Source organism: Cygnus atratus, unplaced genomic scaffold (assembly GCF_013377495.2).
Source record: "Cygnus atratus isolate AKBS03 ecotype Queensland, Australia unplaced genomic scaffold, CAtr_DNAZoo_HiC_assembly HiC_scaffold_54, whole genome shotgun sequence".
Taxonomy (NCBI): domain Eukaryota; kingdom Metazoa; phylum Chordata; class Aves; order Anseriformes; family Anatidae; genus Cygnus; species Cygnus atratus.
Window position 1 is genome coordinate 32,080 of NW_026110150.1, and position 17,662 is coordinate 49,741.

At 57.7% G+C, this 17,662-nt stretch overlaps 1 protein-coding gene across 1 annotated transcript; it reads left to right on the forward strand.

Annotated features, from left to right (window-relative positions):
- The first annotated feature begins 516 nt into the window (after nucleotides 1-516).
- On the forward strand, nucleotides 517-16,287 carry LOC118261163 (uncharacterized). Its single transcript, XM_050716937.1, has 7 exons — nucleotides 517-611; nucleotides 856-1,032; nucleotides 14,364-14,519; nucleotides 14,789-14,890; nucleotides 15,100-15,202; nucleotides 15,441-15,500; nucleotides 16,160-16,287. Exons 1-7 carry the CDS (start codon nucleotides 558-560, stop codon nucleotides 16,285-16,287), a joined length of 780 nt encoding a protein of 259 aa, XP_050572894.1. The 5' UTR covers nucleotides 517-557.
- Nucleotides 16,288-17,662: the final 1,375 nt, after the last annotated feature.

Genomic DNA, 17,662 nt, shown 5'->3' on the forward strand with positions numbered 1-17,662 from the left:
GGCCGCGGCCCTGCGGCTGAGGCAGCCCCACTGACAGAGTATTCTGGGCTTGCAGCACTGCCCTGGGCATGTGGGAGGTGATTCTGGCCATGCCGCAGACCTTGGAGAAGGTTTTAAACATGCTGATGGAAATCTTGCCACTGTGCAACTGGTGCACGGCAGTGACAGAAGACACTGCATCCGTCGCTTGGCTGTGAGTTCCCAGATGAAACCTTGCTCCCAGCAGGGCTGCGCGTGCCCCTTCAGGCACACAGGCACAGCCCTGTCCCCATCTACCCCCAACCTGCCAGCTCCCCCAGGACGTACGGACACATCGTCCTGGGGCCGGCAGGGCCGGCAAGCCCCCGTAACCAGCCGCGCCTGGTGCCTCTTGGTGCCAGCTCGCGCTGCTCCATCCCTGCCCAAAGGCGGGAGAAGAAGAGGCTGCAGGGAGCCCTGCAGGCCCTGCCAGGCTCTCCCGCTCTTTCTTGCAGATGCTGGCCCAGAATCACATTTCTGAAGAGGAGTTTGGTAACCCAGTGCACCTCCTGAGTTACCTGAAGCACCCAAGCCCAGCGATGCGCTTGATGGTTCTCAAAGGGCTCTCCACCGTGTCAGAGAGCCCTGAGAAGGTGAGCGGGCCATCGTCAAGCAAAGCCATGTTGGCAGCCTGGGGCTTTGCTCTTCTGCCCTCCCATCCCTCCCCGTTGCTCTCCCCGCATCCCTGTAGTGCGCCCGCGGCCACTGCTTGCAGGAGGCGATTGCCATGCCAGCTGCCAGGAAGCAAGGCAGGAGGCTGGTGCTCAGGAACCACAGCCCTTTGCCCAGGGTGGTCTCTCACGGCTTCACGGAAGGGAAACTGTGTCTTTCCTACAGGCAAGAAAAATTCAGGTCGTGCTGCCAGACATCCTGGAGGCCCTGCAGGACACCAACACAGACGTCGTGCTGAAGGCCCTGCTTGTGCTCAGCAATGTGATGGCTCATGTGGAGAGGAGAGAGGCCAGTCGCACGGCTCTGCAGCTGGCTGAGAAGCTCCTGCCACTCTTTGCCCATGTAAGTCTGCTGCGGGAGCCCGAGCCCTCAGCTGGGCCCCTGTAATGAGGCTGCCCTTCAGCCCGGCCCGTGGGCAGCACTCAGGCAGGGCCTTCCCAGTCTCCTCGTCAGCCCAGCCGCTGGGGAGCTCTGCTTGGACATGGCTGGTGCGGCTGGTGGCGAAAGTGGGGTGGCTGGCGGGCAGCCTGTGATGGCAACCGACTGCGTTGCCTTTCACGGGCACCAGGCCTTGCAGCTGCCCCGGCAGGGCTGCTGAGCAGCTCCTCTGGGAAGGATCCAGCGCTGAAGCATCTCACAGTTCTGTGATCTCCCTTCGCATCAGCCACGCTAATGCCCCTGCTCCCCATGGGCAGGCAGCAGCTGTTGCTGAAATTCATCCTGTCCTCCTCCCTGCCAGGAGTCCAGCCAGGTGCGCGAGCACTCCATCTGCCTCTTCCAAGCCGTGACGGAGGCTGTGCTGCGGCACAGGCAGAAGGAAATGAAGAGGACAGTGCACAGCAGCCTTCTCCCGCTCTACTTTCGGATGAGAGACCAGAGTGAGAGCGTAGCAAGGTACAGATCTCAGAGCTGACCAGTTACGTGGGCAAGGGTGTGCCGACACCACAGAGATGCTCTGGGGGATCTCTGGCCAGCAGCGTGAGCTGCCTCCGATGGTGGCTGTCCCGTGTCCTTGCCTGGCCATTGAACCCAGTGCACGCTGTCCCCCACCACAGCCTCCCATAACACGCTGGGAAAGGCTCGCAGCCCTGCCAAGAGGAGGGGACAGAGGGTCTCCTTCCCAAGGCTGTGGTGCCATGTCCCAACCTCTGCTGCTCCACAGGCCTCTGGGGGAAGCTCTCGTCGTCGCTGCAAAGTTTCTGCGACTCAAAGAGCTCAAGCACTTGGCCCAGACAGAACAGACGTGGAAGATCGGGGAGTGCTTGGTAAGGACGACCCCACAGGCCCCAGCCCCAGCTGGGCAAACGTGCCCGGCCAGAGCCCGCTGCCTGCAGCTGCATCCTCGTCCCTTCCTTCCAGCACAGAGCCCCAGGGGGCTCTTCTGCAGGCCCCTCTGCCCTCCCTGTCCCCAGGATGCTGGAGGAGACCCTGGGGAGGGTCTGCAAGCCCCGTGACCTTGTGTTCTCTCTCCAGCTGCAGCAGGGCAGAGACAGAGTAGACGAATACCTGCAGCAGAGCCAGCCCTACCTGCAGGACTCTCAGACCGTCTTGCGACTTGAGGCCGTCAGGTTCATTGGTGAGCCCAGCCCCTGGGTCCCTCTTTGGGCAGCCTTTGACAGCCCCAGGCACTGCCCTGGCAGTGAGGCGCAGCCCTGTTGCCCCCAGAGCCCCCCCGACTGGGCCTCGCTCCAGCCCCCCCTCGGGCAATGACCTTGCTGGGGTGCAGGAGGGGGCACAGCCTGGCTGGCACAGGCCAGGGGCTGCGCTGCTGGGAGCGTGCTGGGGAGCGGGGGTCTGATGGGAGCTCTGTGTCTAGGGCTTGTTGCGCGCTACTTCAAGGACCAGAGCGAGGAGAAGCTGAATGAAATCGTCAGCGGTGAGTGAGGGCAGTGGTGTGTGTGCTAGGGCTGGGGGGACAGGGGCAGAGGCCCCACGCCTTGCCCTGCTCCAGGGAAATGCTTCGGGGCGGAGGGAGCAATGCAGGCATAGGAAGGAGGGAGAGGAGACGGGGTAGCCCGGCATGTCATGGAATGCCCTCCCAGCCATGGAGTTGGGCAGTGCTGCTGAAAGGGTTGAGTTGTGCCTGAGGAAGAGTCAGGAGAAAGGGCAGGGAAGGCTGATAGAAGGTGGGAGCCTGTTGTAGAGCACCCAACCAGGACGAAGAGGGAGATGAAAACAGCCTACAGCAGCTAGGAGCAGTGTCATGATTGCGAGCCCTTGCTCTCGTGGGGAAGCACATAGGGAGAGGAAGGAGTCCAGGAGATTCCTGGAGTGTGTGAATCTCCCAGGGGATGGAGGCCGGGTGGTGGGGGATTCCAGCTTGTGAAGGTGCCCGACTTGACCTGTGGTGCGCAGATGGGGAAGGACTTCTGGGTGCATTTGGGACATTGCTGAGCAGCAGCTTTCAACTGATTCATTTGTCCCTCCTGCTCCTCCTGGCCTGGGGAAGAGTCGAGTGGGGCTGGCATGGTCTGCAGGGGATGCCTGGGGATCTCTGCAAGGAGTGGGTTTTCATCTCTGCTCTTCTTTCTTTGGCAGTCCTCCGGTCTTCAGGGAACGACCCGAACCCATGGTCAGATGCCTGGCAGTTCAGACCATCATGATCCTGGCGTCAAGGCGTAACGAACGTCAGAAAACGGAGATTTCGACTGCTGTGGTGCTGCTAGCCATGCAGCACTCCTCAAATCATCAATATATATCTTAATAGAACCGGATTCTTGTCTCATTATTCCAGCAGCTCCTTCAAAGTGACTCGGTGCCATGACGCTGAGCTAACTTGGAGGCCACCAAGGACGTCTTTTCCCTGGGCCCGGTGACTGCTTGGTGCCTACTCAATGGAAGAGTCACAGAACCGCTGCGGTTGGAAAAGGCCCTTCAGCTCAAGTCCAACCGTCAGCTAACACTACCAGCCCACCACAAAAGCACGGCCCTTAGCACCAAGTCCCACACTTCTTTAATAGCTCCAGGCCTGGGGACTCCACCAGTGCCCTGGGCAGCCTGTTCCACCCTTTCCATGAAGAAATTCTTCCTGAATTAGGAAGAATTCCTTCCTGAATTAGAAATAGGGCACATCAGCCTTCCCCCAGTGTCATGACCACCTCCATCAAGAAAAACAGAAGGGTTACTGTCATAGGCGACTCCCTTCTGAGGAGAAGTGCATATGCCGACCTGACCCAACCCATTGGGAAGTCTGTTGCCTCCCAGGAGAACAGGGTAAAAGATGTTTCTAGAAAGCTCACTCGCCGCGTAAGGCCCTCTGAGGATCATCCATTACTGTTTTGTCCTGACGGCAGCTTCAAAGTGACTTCCGGAAAACGGACTCCACAATCAGTAAGATTGTAAAGTAGGTGTGTTTATTCAGTGCTGAGCAGCACGGAGGGTAGTACCACCAAAGTCGTGCGCACCTGTCGTGGCAACTTGCCTTGGTTATATGCAGTAAAGAGTTACATATGCATGAAGTTTCACAATACGCCTGTACATATTCATAACCTGTCCACGCTTCATATAAAAATTAGTTCCAAGGAGTCATTTCATACTCCTTCCATCTGCGCTTGAGCAGTGTCTCCTGGTTGTGGTCATCGGGGGTCGTGGGGATGAAGGGTTTGATGACGCTTCCTCGTCACGGCTATTGACCTCTTGTCTTTGCACAGACTCAGTTGCTCCCTGGATCTTGTCCACCCGCAGGACCAGTTTCTGCCAGTTTCGTAGACAGGCTCACACTTTTATTAAGAGACTGACCTTGGTAAGGGGCCCAAAGCTTCTTGCCTTTAGTTAATTTGCACATGCACCATAGTTAGCAAGAGACACTAATTAGCATCCTAGTTTAATGCTGTCAGCGCTCTGTCTGTACTTGATAAGATTCTCCTAACTCCCTCTCTCAAAAGTGGCAAAGGGGAAGTCCAAGGGCATCAAAGGGGACTTCAGGGCCTTGGGACAATGGGTGAAAGGATCAGGGGCACATGTAGCGTTTTCCTCTCCTGGTAGCAGGGAATAATATGGAAAGAAAGAGGCAGAGCCAGGTAATAAATAGGTGGCTCCGATGCTGGTATCATGGACAGAATGATGGCTTTCTCCATCATGGGATGGCCTATGCAACTGCAGGCCTGCTGGTGCCTGACGGGAAGCACCTTTATCAGAGGGGGGAGAAAGAGTTTTGCACAGGAGTTAGCAGGGCTGATCGATAGAGCTTTAAACTAGATTTGAAAGGGAAAGGGATAAAAACAGGCCCACTGGTGATATGCTAGCGGACGGCACAACCAAAATGGGAGGGACTGTGCGCTAGCGAGATCCTGCAGCCTGCTCCATGCCATGCTGGGTACACTGGAGCACATTTGAAATGTTTCTGCACCAATGCACCCAGCGTGAGGACAAGCAGGAGGAGCTGGAAGCTTCAGCTCGGTCCCAGGACAAGGGAGACTTGGTGAAAGTCCTGTGACTGGAGTGCTGTGATGGACGGTTATGAACTCTTCAAGAAGGATAGGCAGGGCAGGCAAGGCAGAGGGGCTGGCACAGCGACATGGCTGAGAGCCTCTGGGTAAGGATTAAGGGGAGAAACAAATAACGTGGATGTTGTAGTGGGGAGTCTGCGATACCGACGAGTTTATTCTCTAAGGCAACTAAGAGATACCTCTCTTAGATCAGCTGCCCTTGTCCTGATGGGGGACTTCAACTTGCCAGACATTAACTGGTAAGACCACACAGCTGATACAAGCAGGTCCAGGAAGATTCCTCACACACCATGATGACAACTCCTTGGTACAGCTACTGAGGGAGACAACAAGGAAAGGTGCCTTCCTAGACCTGTTGCTTGTGAACAGAGAGGGGCGCGGTGGGTGAAGTGGTGATCGGTGGCCATCTTGGTCATAGCGATAGGAAGCAGTTGAGTTTAAAAATCTTTGGTGATAGGAGGAAAACTGCCACAAAACCTGCTTTTGGCAGGGGGGTTGGACCCGATGATCTCCTGAGGTCCCTTCCACCCCTCCAATTCTGTGAACTCTGGACCGGGGAGGGCAGACTTCAGGCTGCTCAGGGAACTAGTTAGGAAGGTCCCCTGATGCTTTGGAAGGTATCAGGGTCCATCTTTATAAGCACCACCTCCTAAGAGCACAGGAGCAGGCGATTCCAAAATGTCGGAAGTGAAGCAGGCGGGGCAGAAGGCCAGCTTGGCTGAGCAGGGATCTTCTTCTAGAGCTTAGAGGAAAAAGCTTCCAGTGTGGCCACTGGAAGCGAGGTCGGGTGACATGGCAGGGCTACAGAGGTGCTGTTTGCCTCTGTCGGGAGAAAATTTGTGCGGCCAAAGCTCAGAGGTGAAGCTGGCTAGTCCTGTGGGCGAACAAGCCCCCTTCCTATTTGAGGAGGAGGACTGAGAGAGCGGCTGTGGTGGAACTCGGCTGCCCACCCGAGTAAAACCACCACACAGGGTCTCCGTGTGCTCACGGCTGGGTGCACCCAGAGCCTGCCAGAAGCAAAGGCCTGACCCCTTCCCTGGCATCTGCCAGCCACCGCTTCCCTGGGAAGGGATGGGGGATAGCAAAGGGCAATTGGGACAACTAGGGCATCCACGCTTTTGCCTTCTACGTGCCTGAGGTGTATCAGGACTCCTTGTGGGGCCATGAGTGTGTCACCCTCGTGTCAGGGTGGCAGCAAGCACAAGGGCAGCAGGCTCTGCCAGGCTGGTGACTTGCGTGCGCAGGGAGGAGTGGACTTTGCGCAGCCCAATGCCAGTGCTACATTCAGTAGCCCCAGAAAGCTGTCAAATGAGTGGGAAACGAGGGTATGTGAGCTGTACCTGGGCCAGCAGGGAGTCTTGCCAAGAGCTTGTGTTTTCTACTTGGCTGGGACCAACTGTGTTTTCTGGCTGGCTGGGACCGTTTGGGCCCAGCCAGCCAACCAAGCTTTACCCATCGAAGAGTACATTTGTCCAAGCCATGAACAGCCAGTTTCTCCAGGAGACTGCTGTGGGAGCTGGATGTATTCGAAAGGTGTAGGAGACCTGCACGTGATGCGAATGATATGGAATAAGGGGTGGAAAATTGTCGCGATTTTGGCTGGGATTATGTTAATTTTGTTTGTAGAGTCTTGTATGGTGTTGTGTTTTGGGTTACAGAAATAATGTTGAGAATAATGCTGATAACACAGTGATGCTTTAGTTGTTGCTGAGCAGTGCTTGCACAGAGTCAAAGACTTTTTGCATCTCACGCTGCCCCACCAGTGAGGAGGCTGGAGGTCCCCAAGAAGCTGGGAGGGGACACAGCCAGGACAGCTGACACAAACTGGCCTAAGGAATGTCCCATACCATATGGCATCATGCTTAGTGATAAGACGAGGGGAAAGAAGGAGGATGGACAGACGTTCAGAGGGATGACATTTGTCTTCCCAAGAAACCCTGAGGTTTGAGCAGCCCTGCTTTCCCGGAAGTGGCTGAGCATCTGCTTGCCAACGGGAAGTTGTGAATGGATTCCTTCTTTTGCTTGCTTGCACGTGCATCTTTGGCTTTTCCTAGAATGCTATATTTGTCTTGATCCATGGGCTTTCTCATCTTTGCCCTTCTGATTCCCATCGCCATCCTGCTGGGACGGGGTGGGCAAGTGGGTGTGCAGTGCTGAGCTGCTCACCCGCCCAGCCCAGGAGCGTGTCACAATGAAACCCTTTGTGACCTCCCTCGATGACACCCCCAGGGGTCTGCCCTAAAAAAAATGCAGCTGTGACTCGGACCCTCAGTGTCCGTGCAGGACAGTGACGGGACAGGGCGGGAGCACAGGGCCTTTAAGGAGTCTAAGTGCACAGCCCACGTCCCACAATGCGGTTCCGATGCTGCTACCACCGGAGAAGACGACGTATTATCCTGGGGAGGTATCCTTGCCATCGTCGCTCCATTCGTCCATCCCGCAAGGTGGCAAAGATAACCCGCCCCTGCTCCAGGATGGTCTGGCAGGAGACCTGGTCTCCTGAGGAGAGCAGCTTTCCGCTGGATTCCTTGGATTTCCAGCCACCGAATCCCAGTGAGTGAGCATCCCGCGCGGTTGGGAAGGGTTGGGGCCAAGCAAACATCCCTGCTTGAAGCCAGGACGTCTTTCCTGGCACGGCAGCAGTGGGATCCTGTGGGTGGGGGGCAGAATGGCACCTGGATGCTGGGGGTGCTGGGAGCCCAACCCAGCATGGCCTCGCCCCGGGTTGGGAGGGAGCTTAGAGGGGGCCCAGATCCTGCTGCCTCAGCACCCTCAGAGTATAGAAGTTGTTGCTAATTGAATACCTAATTGAAATCTACCCTCCTTTAGGTTAAATCTTTTAGCCCTTGTCCTATCACAGCACTCCCTGATAAAGAGTCCCTCCCCAGCTATCCTGTAGGCCCACCTTTAGGTACAGGAAGGCCGCTGTAAGGTCCCCCTGGAGCCTCCTCTTCTCCAGGCTGAAGAAGCCCAGCTCTCTCAGCCTGTCCTAGGGGAGGTGCTCCAGCCCTCTGATCAGCATCAGGGCCTCCTCTGGACCTGCTCCAGCAGGTGCATGTGTCTCTCGTGCTGGGGGCCCTTCGTCTCCTCGCTCCTGCCTTCAGCCCCTCACTGCAGCACTCCTCGCTCTCCTCCATTGTTAGATGCCTGGTTGTGGGATCTTGGCAAAGAGGAAGCCAAGAATGTCATCGAGATATTTGTCAGAAGCACAAAGAAGGTAATGGCAGCCACTTCCATTGTGGCTGTGCCCGTGTGTCCTGATGGGGCCCCGGCCCTGCTGCCAGGCTGGGCAGAGCTGCTGCCCTCCGTGTGTCTCAGACAGCACCGCACGTCACAGCACTCCAGTGTCACAGCACTCCAGTGCTGTGGGCTCTGGTTCTCCCCCCTCACGCTCCCCGTGGTTCTCTCTGTGGCTGCCAGGATGAGGAAAAGAAAATTAAGTTCCTGGAGAGCATCTGCACCCTGTGCAGACACTGTTCCTTGCTGGAGGACATGGATGCCTTCTGCCGCAAAACCGAGCTGGCAGAGAACATCAAGGTGAGGGGACGCGTGGCGGGTTGGGGAAGGGGCAAGGCCCCTCAGACACCAGCCCCCTGTGAGGCTGGGGCAGGGGGAGGTGGAGACAAACCATGCACAGACACCAAGCTGCCCAAGGCAGGACTGGGCGTGCTGCTGGGCCTTCAGCAGCGGGCACTGGGGGCTGGTGTCTGCCACGTCCCATCCTGGTTGTGCTTTGCAGGTTTTGCTGGAAGAGGAGCCCACGGACAGTTTGCACACAGCATTTCGTAGGAATGCCATGCTAACTATTGCCACCCTCAGGTACCTGCCCAGCCCCTCCTTTGGCCAGCACATCCCCAGGGCAATGTCCTGGTGGCCCTGAAGCTGGCAGGGAGGCTGCCCATCCCTCCCAGGGATGCCTGTCCATGGGAGGGCCGTGTCCTCCTTCCCTAAGCCTCGAGGCACCACCCCAGCACCAGCGTCCAACAAGCTCCTATCTCCCTTCTTAGCTCCACCGCGGAGGCAGCACTGGATGGCAAAAAGGAGAGTCTCCTGCATGCCTGCTTCAAGAGTGTCTTCTTTCTGCCTCCCTATTTGGACATGTCAGCGGCAGAAAAAGATCTCTACAACAAGGTATGTGCTGGGTGAGGTAGTGGCACCCCCATTCCCGCTGGGCTGCTGCCTTGCTGCCCCGTGCTGAGACAACCGGACAACCAATGCAGGGCCAGAGCCCAGATTTGCTTTCCCAGCCTCATCCCTTCTTCCCCTTCTCCTTCCCTGGCCTGATCCAGTGCTGCAGGAGGTCTGCACGCAGCAGCTTTTCAGCCCCAAAGTCACCCCTGGGCACTGTGAGGCGGTGCATGTGTCCTCCCTTGGTGCTGGAGGTTCAGTCAGCTCCTGGGGGTGAGAAGGACCGTAGAAATACTTCTATGATCCTCTGTCCTCCTTGCAGACCATGAACGCCATGGAAATCATGCTGCGGGCCTTTGTACGCAACTGTCCAATCTCCAGTGTCGGCGAGGAGTTGCAGATTATTTGGCAGGTCTGGCATTTGCAGAGTCGGTTTCCCAGGAGTGGTTCCACAGCTGGGGGGGTAACGAACGTCCATGCTGCAGTGGATGGCCCACCCCCAGTGCTAGGACTGAGCACACTGCAGGCAGGTGCCCACCTCCTTTGGGGAAGCGCACCAAGGTCTTCTGGGAGCCTGGCATCCCCTGGCTGTGGTCAAAGACCCTTTCCCCTCTGAAGAATCCTCTCATGTCACAGCAAAACCTTGCCCATGGCACTTTTGGGCCAGCCCCTCCAGACCCCAAGAGATCACCTTGCGCCAAAGCAGTGGGAGAATTTTAGCCCACTCCTTGGGCACCGCACTGGCGGCAGCTGGAGCTGCTCTCCGCCTGCCCCCCAGTCCCTCCAGTCTTCTCTTGCCAGGTGTGAATGTGGCAGAGATCCCCGGGGACCTGCCCATCCTGCACGGGAGCGTGGCCCTGAAGCCATGTTCTCCTGGCTGCCCAGTGGCCGTATCCCTGCCCCATTGCGGACCCCTGGTTCCTGCCACAGAAGCCAGCCTTCACGGAGAGGGGACAGAGGGCCGCGTTCTGGGGGAGGGCGCAGGAAGGAGCTGAGGCTGCACTGGCGGGTGGCATCTGCCCGTCTGCCTGACCACAAAGTTGGCTGGCGGATCTGTGGCAAGCCTGCAAGGGAACCGAGGGGCAGGAGCCCTGCTGAGGGCTTTGCTCCACCTTGGGGGAAGCTTTGATGGACGGCATGAGCACAGCCAGGGGTTCAGCAGTGCTGCTTCTGCTGGAGCAGGCGTCAGCTCCCAGGGCAGACCAGCAGCTTCTCTCCTCACAGGCGCTGCTGCACTATGCCACCTCCCATAACACAGCTGTGCGCAAGATTGCCCTGCAGAAGATTGAGAGGCTGAGTGATTTCCTGGTCACATATTTGGGGAAGGTAAGATGCCAGGAACCCTTCAGCCAGCCTGTCTCCCCTTCCCTGCATTCCAGAGCATCCTGCAGCTCAGGGGTGCCTGTGCAGCAAGCCCGAGCACAGGTGGGGGCCTCAGCACAGCTCTGCCCTGAAGCAAGGGTCTTTGTCCCTCCTTTGCCCCTGCTCTTCCTTCCCCAGGCCCTGCTCTCTGCCTCCACTTAACCCTTCTTCTCTCCTCCCTCCCTTGCCCAGACCTCGTTCACTGCTGGACAATGCAACGGCAGCCCTGGCACCCACAAAGAGGTCCACATCCCCATCCTGGGACAGCTGCTGGGCCATCTCTTCATTGTCAGCTGTGGCACAGATTCCATCAGTTGCACAGCTTTGGATGCTCTTTATCACTTCTACGCATTCCTCACAGACGGAAGAGGTAAGAGAAGGTGTGGTGGGCAGCGTCCGTCTGCACACAGACATCTGCTGGTATGTCTGCTGCTTTTCCCCGAGTATTCTGAAGGATTGTTCTTTTGCTTGGTGGAGGCTGCCCACGGAAGTCTGCCAGGTTCCCTGACCTCCTCTGCTCCTCACAGCAGCTTCCCGCAGGAATCTTGCTATCGTTTTTCACAGAAGCTAAATGCTTACGGAAGTCCAGGAGCAGTTCTCTGCTGTTGTCCTTCTCAACCCTCCCCAGATTTTTTGAGGTCTTCCCCAGTCTAAGCCATCAATCGATTACCACTTCCCAAACCACATCTTCCCTGAGGAGTGGACAGCAGAGCCAGCCGTGCATCACCAGGGATGGTGTCGCCCTCCAGAATTCTCCTTGACTGTTTGCTCCCTGCCGTCTTGCAAGCAGATGTCAGGGAGCTTCCTGAACATCCTGACCCCAAGCAGAAGGGGTCTGTGACACGCTGCTACCCCCACGGCACCCAACGCCATTGCTTCTCCTCCTTCTGCATCATCCCTGAGGTCCCTCTTGCTCCCAGCAGCCGTCACCCTGTGCTCTACATCCCTGCCCACCACTCTCCTCACCATGGGTCTGAGCCTCCCTCCTCAACCATTCCTAGTGAAAGTGCTTTTCACCATTTGGCAAGCTTGTTGGCAAAGATGCTCTTCCCTACTGACTCTTCGGTGTTCCCCCCTGTTTAGAATGCTCGCTGACAAACGACATGGAAAATTATGCAGAGAGACGAAAGAAGTTGAGGGATACGACATTCCCTTCATATGAAATGTCCGCTCCCTGTGATATTGCCAAGGTAATGAGCTCTGGCCTTGCTGGGAATCTTGTCCGTAGCATCAGCAGGCAACTCGTGTGAGCAAAAGGGTCCAGAACCGGTGGGGCTGGCACGGCCTCACTCGCCCTGGTGAGAGGGTTCCTCTTGTCCCCAAGCTGGGGCTATGTGAAGGCTGTTCCCCTGTGTCCCGGCAGCAGCTCCAGCCCTCCTGGCCACCAGCAAGCCCTGGTTACCTGCAGGGCCAGCACTCTGTCGCCATACGCCCCATCCTCACTCCTTCCCCCTGAGGGCCCTCTCTCTGGAGCTGCCCTTGCTGCTCAGCTAAGCAGCACCCTTGGGACACTCAGTGCGGCATGTCTTCCCTCCCCTCCTCCTTCCCACAGGCGTTTGGAGGATACCTGAGGCCTTCTGAAAGGGCGGACATCATCCTCACAGCCACTGAAGCTATGCGAGACTCCAGCATCCATGACAAGCAGGGGGCCTGCAGTGTGCTGGAAGCAGCCTTGGAGGACCCTGACTACTGGCTGACAGATGTAAGTGGCCTGTGGCCATTGCCCTGCCCTTGAGCTCTTTCAGGCGTTGTTCCTCCATCCCTCCCTCCCTCCTTGCCTCCCTCGCACACCGAGCTCTCTTGGGCTCCAGAAGCCACCTGAAGCCAGCAGGGAGCAATGGAAGGGGCCAAAGTTTCAGTGGCAGCTGTGGAAATGGCTGCAGTCTGGTGGACACACCATTCCCACCTTGTCCCCCCAGGTGCCAATAATCATGGAATGCATCAGGAAAAACCTGGACAGCATCCACACGGCATCAGCGCGGCGCTGCCTGGACTCCCTGCTTCTCCAGCTGACCAACCAGATGTCCAGGGAAGAAGTCAAGAACCTGCTGCAGTTCCCTCCGCCAAGTAACAGGTCTGCAGCCTGTCACTCCATCAGCACAGCCCTCCATCCCACCCATGTTTTCCAGCCCCACTGGGCCAGCCAGGGCTGCAGCAGCCCAGCTGTCCAAGGCAGCCCAGAGCCCCCTGCCCCCAGGGAACGCCAGCTCAGCCCCCTCCTGCATGCCCAGGCTGGGCCCCCAGCGCTCCCCAAGTCACAGGGGCCGCAGGACAGTCTGGGTCCTATGGGGCTGGCCCAGGCCGCGGCCCTGCGGCTGAGGCAGCCCCGCTGACAGAGTATTCTGGGCTTGCAGCACTGCCCTGGGCATGTGGGAGGTGGTCCTGGCCATGCCGCAGACCTTGGAGAAGGTTTTAAACGTGCGGATGGAAATCTTGCCACTGTGCAACTGGTGCACGGCAGTGACAGAAGACACCTGCATCCGTCGCTTGGCTGTGAGTTCCCAGATGAAACCTTGCTCCCAGCAGGGCTGCGCGTGCCCCTTCAGGCACACAGGCACAGCCCTGTCCCCATCTACCCCCAACCTGCCAGCTCCCCCAGGACGTACGGACACATCGTCCCTGGGGCCGGCAGGGCCGGCAAGCCCCCGTAACCAGCCGCGCCTGGTGCCTCTTTGGTGCCAGCTCGCGCTGCTCCATCCCTGCCCAAAGGCGGGAGAAGAAGAGGCTGCAGGGAGCCCTGCAGGCCCTGCCAGGCTCTCCCTGCTCTTTCTTGCAGATGCTGGCCCAGAATCACATTTCTGAAGAGGAGTTTGGTAACCCAGTGCACCTCCTGAGTTACCTGAAGCACCCAAGCCCAGCGATGCGCTTGATGGTTCTCAAAGGGCTCTCCACCATGTCAGAGAGCCCTGAGAAGGTGAGCGGGCCATCGTCAAGCAAAGCCATGTTGGCAGCCTGGGGCTTTGCTCTTCTGCCCTCCCGTCCCTCCCCGTTGCTCTCCCCGCATCCCTGTAGTGCGCCCGCGGCCACTGCTTGCAGGAGGCGATTGCCATGCCAGCTGCCAGGAAGCAAGGCAGGAGGCTGGTGCTCAGGAACCACAGCCCTTTGCCCAGGGTGGTCTCTCACGGCTTCACGGAAGGGAAACTGTGTCTTTCCTACAGGCAAGAAAAATTCAGGTCGTGCTGCCAGACATCCTGGAGGCCCTGCAGGACACCAACACAGACGTCGTGCTGAAGGCCCTGCTTGTGCTCAGCAATGTGATGGCTCATGTGGAGAGGAGAGGGGCCAGTCGCACGGCTCTGCAGCTGGCTGAGAAGCTCCTGCCACTCTTTGCCCATGTAAGTCTGCTGCGGGAGCCCGAGCCCTCAGCTGGGCCCCCTGTAATGAGGGCTGCCCTTCAGCCCGGCCCCGTGGGCAGCACTCAGGCAGGGCCTTCCCAGTCTCCTCGTCAGCCCAGCCGCTGGGGAGCTCTGCTTGGACATGGCTGGTGCGGCTGGTGGCGAAAGTGGGGTGGCTGGTGGGCAGCCTGTGATGGCAACCGACTGCGTTGCCTTTCACGGGCACCAGGCCTTGCAGCTGCCCCGGCAGGGCTGCTGAGCAGCTCCTCTGGGAAGGATCCAGCGCTGAAGCATCTCACAGTTCTGTGATCTCCCTTCGCATCAGCCACGCTAATGCCCCTGCTCCCTATGGGCGGGCAGCAGCTGTTGCTGAAATTCATCCTGTCCTCCTCCCTGCCAGGAGTCCAGCCAGGTGCGCGAGCACTCCATCTGCCTCTTCCAAGCCGTGACGGAGGCTGTGCTGCGGCACAGGCAGAAGGAAATGAAGAGGACAGTGCACAGCAGCCTTCTCCCGCTCTACTTTCGGATGAGAGACCAGAGTGAGAGCGTAGCAAAGGTACAGATCTCAGAGCTGACCAGTTACGTGGGCAAGGGTGTGCCGACACCACAGGGATGCTCTGGGGGATCTCTGGCCGGCAGCGTGAGCTGCCTCCGATGGTGGCTGTCCCGTGTCCTTGCCCTGGCCATTGAACCCAGTGCACGCTGTCCCCCACCACAGCCTCCCATAACACGCTGGGAAAGGCTCGCAGCCCTGCCAAGAGGAGGGGACAGAGGGTCTCCTTCCCAAGGCTGTGGTGCCATGTCCCAACCTCTGCTGCTCCACAGGCCTCTGGGGAAGCTCTCGTCGTCGCTGCAAAGTTTCTGCGACTCAAAGAGCTCAAGCACTTGGCCCAGACAGAACAGACGTGGAAGATCGGGGAGTGCTTGGTAAGGACGACCCCACAGGCCCCAGCCCCAGCTGGGCAAACGTGCCCGGCCAGAGCCCGCTGCCTGCAGCTGCATCCTCGCTCCCTTCCTTCCAGCACAGAGCCCCAGGGGGCTCTTCTGCAGGCCCCTCTGCCCTCCCTGTCCCCAGGATGCTGGAGGAGACCCTGGGGAGGGTCTGCAAGCCCCGTGACCTTGTGTTCTCTCTCCAGCTGCAGCAGGGCAGAGACAGAGTAGACGAATACCTGCAGCAGAGCCAGCCCTACCTGCAGGACTCTCAGACCGTCTTGCGACTTGAGGCCGTCAGGTTCATTGGTGAGCCCAGCCCCTGGGTCCCTCTTTGGGCAGCCTTTGGCAGCCCCAGGCACTGCCCTGGCAGTGAGGCGCAGCCCTGTTGCCCCCAGAGCCCCCCGACTGGGCCCTCGCTCCAGCCCCCCTCGGGCAATGACCTTGCTGGGGTGCAGGAGGGGGCACAGCCTGGCTGGCCAGGCCAGGGGCTGCGCTGCTGGGAGCGTGCTGGGGAGCAGGGGTCTGATGGGAGCTCTGTGTCTAGGGCTTGCTGCGCGCTACTCCAAGGACCAGAGCGAGGAGAAGCTGAATGAAATCGTCAGCGGTGAGTGAGGGCAGTGGTGTGTGTGCTAGGGCTGGGGGGACAGGGGCAGAGGCCCCCACGCCTTGCCCTGCTCCAGGGAAATGCTTCGGGGCGGAGGAGCAATGCAGGCATAGGAAGGAGGGAGAGGAGACGGGGTAGCCCGGCATGTCAGGGAATGCCCTCCCAGCCTGGAGTTGGGCAGTGCTGCTGAAAGGGTTGAGTGTGCCTGAGGAAGAGTCAGGAGAAAGGGCAGGAAGGCTGATAGAAGGTGGGAGCCTGTTGTAGAGCACCCAACCAGGACGAAGAGGGAGATGAAACAGCCTACAAGCAGCTAGGAGCAGTGTCATGATTGCGAGCCCTTGCTCTCGTGGGGAAGCACAATAGGGAGAGGAAGGAGTCCAGGAGATTCCTGGAGTGTGTGAATCCTCCCAGGGGATGGAGGCAGGTGGTGGGGGATCCAGCTTGTGAAGGTGCCCGACTTGACCTGTGGTGCGCAGATGGGGAAGGACTTCTGGGTGCATTTGGGACATTGCTGAGCAGCAGCTTTCAACTGATTCATTTGTCCCTCCTGCTCCTCCTGGCCTGGGGAAGAGTCGAGTGGGGCTGGCATGGTCTGCAGGGGATGCCTGGGGATCTCTGCAAGGAGTGGGTTTTCATCTCTGCTCTTCTTTCTTTGGCAGTCCTCTGGTCTTCAGGGAACGACCCGGAACCCATGGTCAGATGCCTGGCAGTTCAGACCATCATGATCCTGGCGTCAAGGCGTAACAGAACGTCAGGACGGAGATTTCGACTGCTGTGGTGCTGCTAGCCATGCAGCACTCCTCAAATCATCAATATATATCTTAATAGAACCGGATTCTTGTCTCATTATTCCAGCAGCTCCTTCAAAGTGACTCGGTGCCATGATGCAGAGCTAACTTGGAGGCCACCAAGGACGTCTTTTCCCTGGGCCCGGTGACTGCTTGGTGCCTACTCAATGGAAGAATCACAGAACCGCTGCGGTTGGAAAAGGCCCTTCAGCTCAAGTCCAACCGTCAGCTAACACTACCAGGCCCACCACAAAAGCACGGCCCTTAGCACCAAGTCCACACACTTCTTTAATAGCTCCAGGCCTGGGGACTCCACCAGTGCCCTGGGCAGCCTGTTCCACCCTTTCCATGAAGAAATTCTTCCTGAATTAGGAAGAATTCCTTCCTGAATTAGAAATAGGGCACATCAGCCTTCCCCCAGTGTCATGACCACCTCCATCAAGAAAAACAGAAGGGTTACTGTCATAGGCGACTCCCTTCTGAGGAGAAGTGCATATGCCGACCTGACCCAACCCATTGGGAAGTCTGTTGCCTCCCAGGAGAACAGGGTAAAAGATGTTTCTAGAAAGCTCACTCGCCGCGTAAGGCCCTCTGAGGATCATCCATTACTGTTTTGTCCTGACGGCAGCTTCAAAGTGACTTCCGGAAAACGGACTCCACAATCAGTAAGATTGTAAAGTAGGTGTGTTTATTCAGTGCTGAGCAGCACGGAGGGTAGTACCACCAAAGTCGTGCGCACCTGTCGTGGCAACTTGCCTTGGTTATATGCAGTAAAGAGTTACATATGCATGAAGTTTCACAATACGCCTGTACATATTCATAACCTGTCCACGCTTCATATAAAAATTAGTTCCAAGGAGTCATTTCCATAAACTCCTTCCATCTGCGCTTGAGCAGTGTCTCCTGGTGGTGGTCATCGGGGGTCGTGGGGATGAAGGTTGATGACTCTTCCTCGTCACGGCTAGTTGACCTCTTGTCTTTGCACAGACTCAGTTGCTCCCTGGATCTTGTCCACCCGCAGGACCAGTTTCTGCCAGTTTCGTAAGACAGGCTCACACTTTTATTAAGAGACTGACCTTGGTAAGGGGCCCAAAGCTTCTTGCTTTAGTTAATTTGCACAATGCACCATAGTTAGCAAAGACACTAATTAGCATCCTAGTTTAATGCTGTCAGCGCTCTGTCTGTACTTGATAAGATTCTCCTAACTCCCTCTCTCAAAAGTGGCAAAGGGAAGTCCAAGGGCAATCAAAGGGGACTTCAGGGCCTTGGGACAATGGGTGAAAGGATCAGGGGCACATGTAGCGTTTTCCTCTCCTGGTAGCAGGGAATAATATGGAAAGAAAGAGGCAGAGCCAGGTAATAAATAGGTGGCTC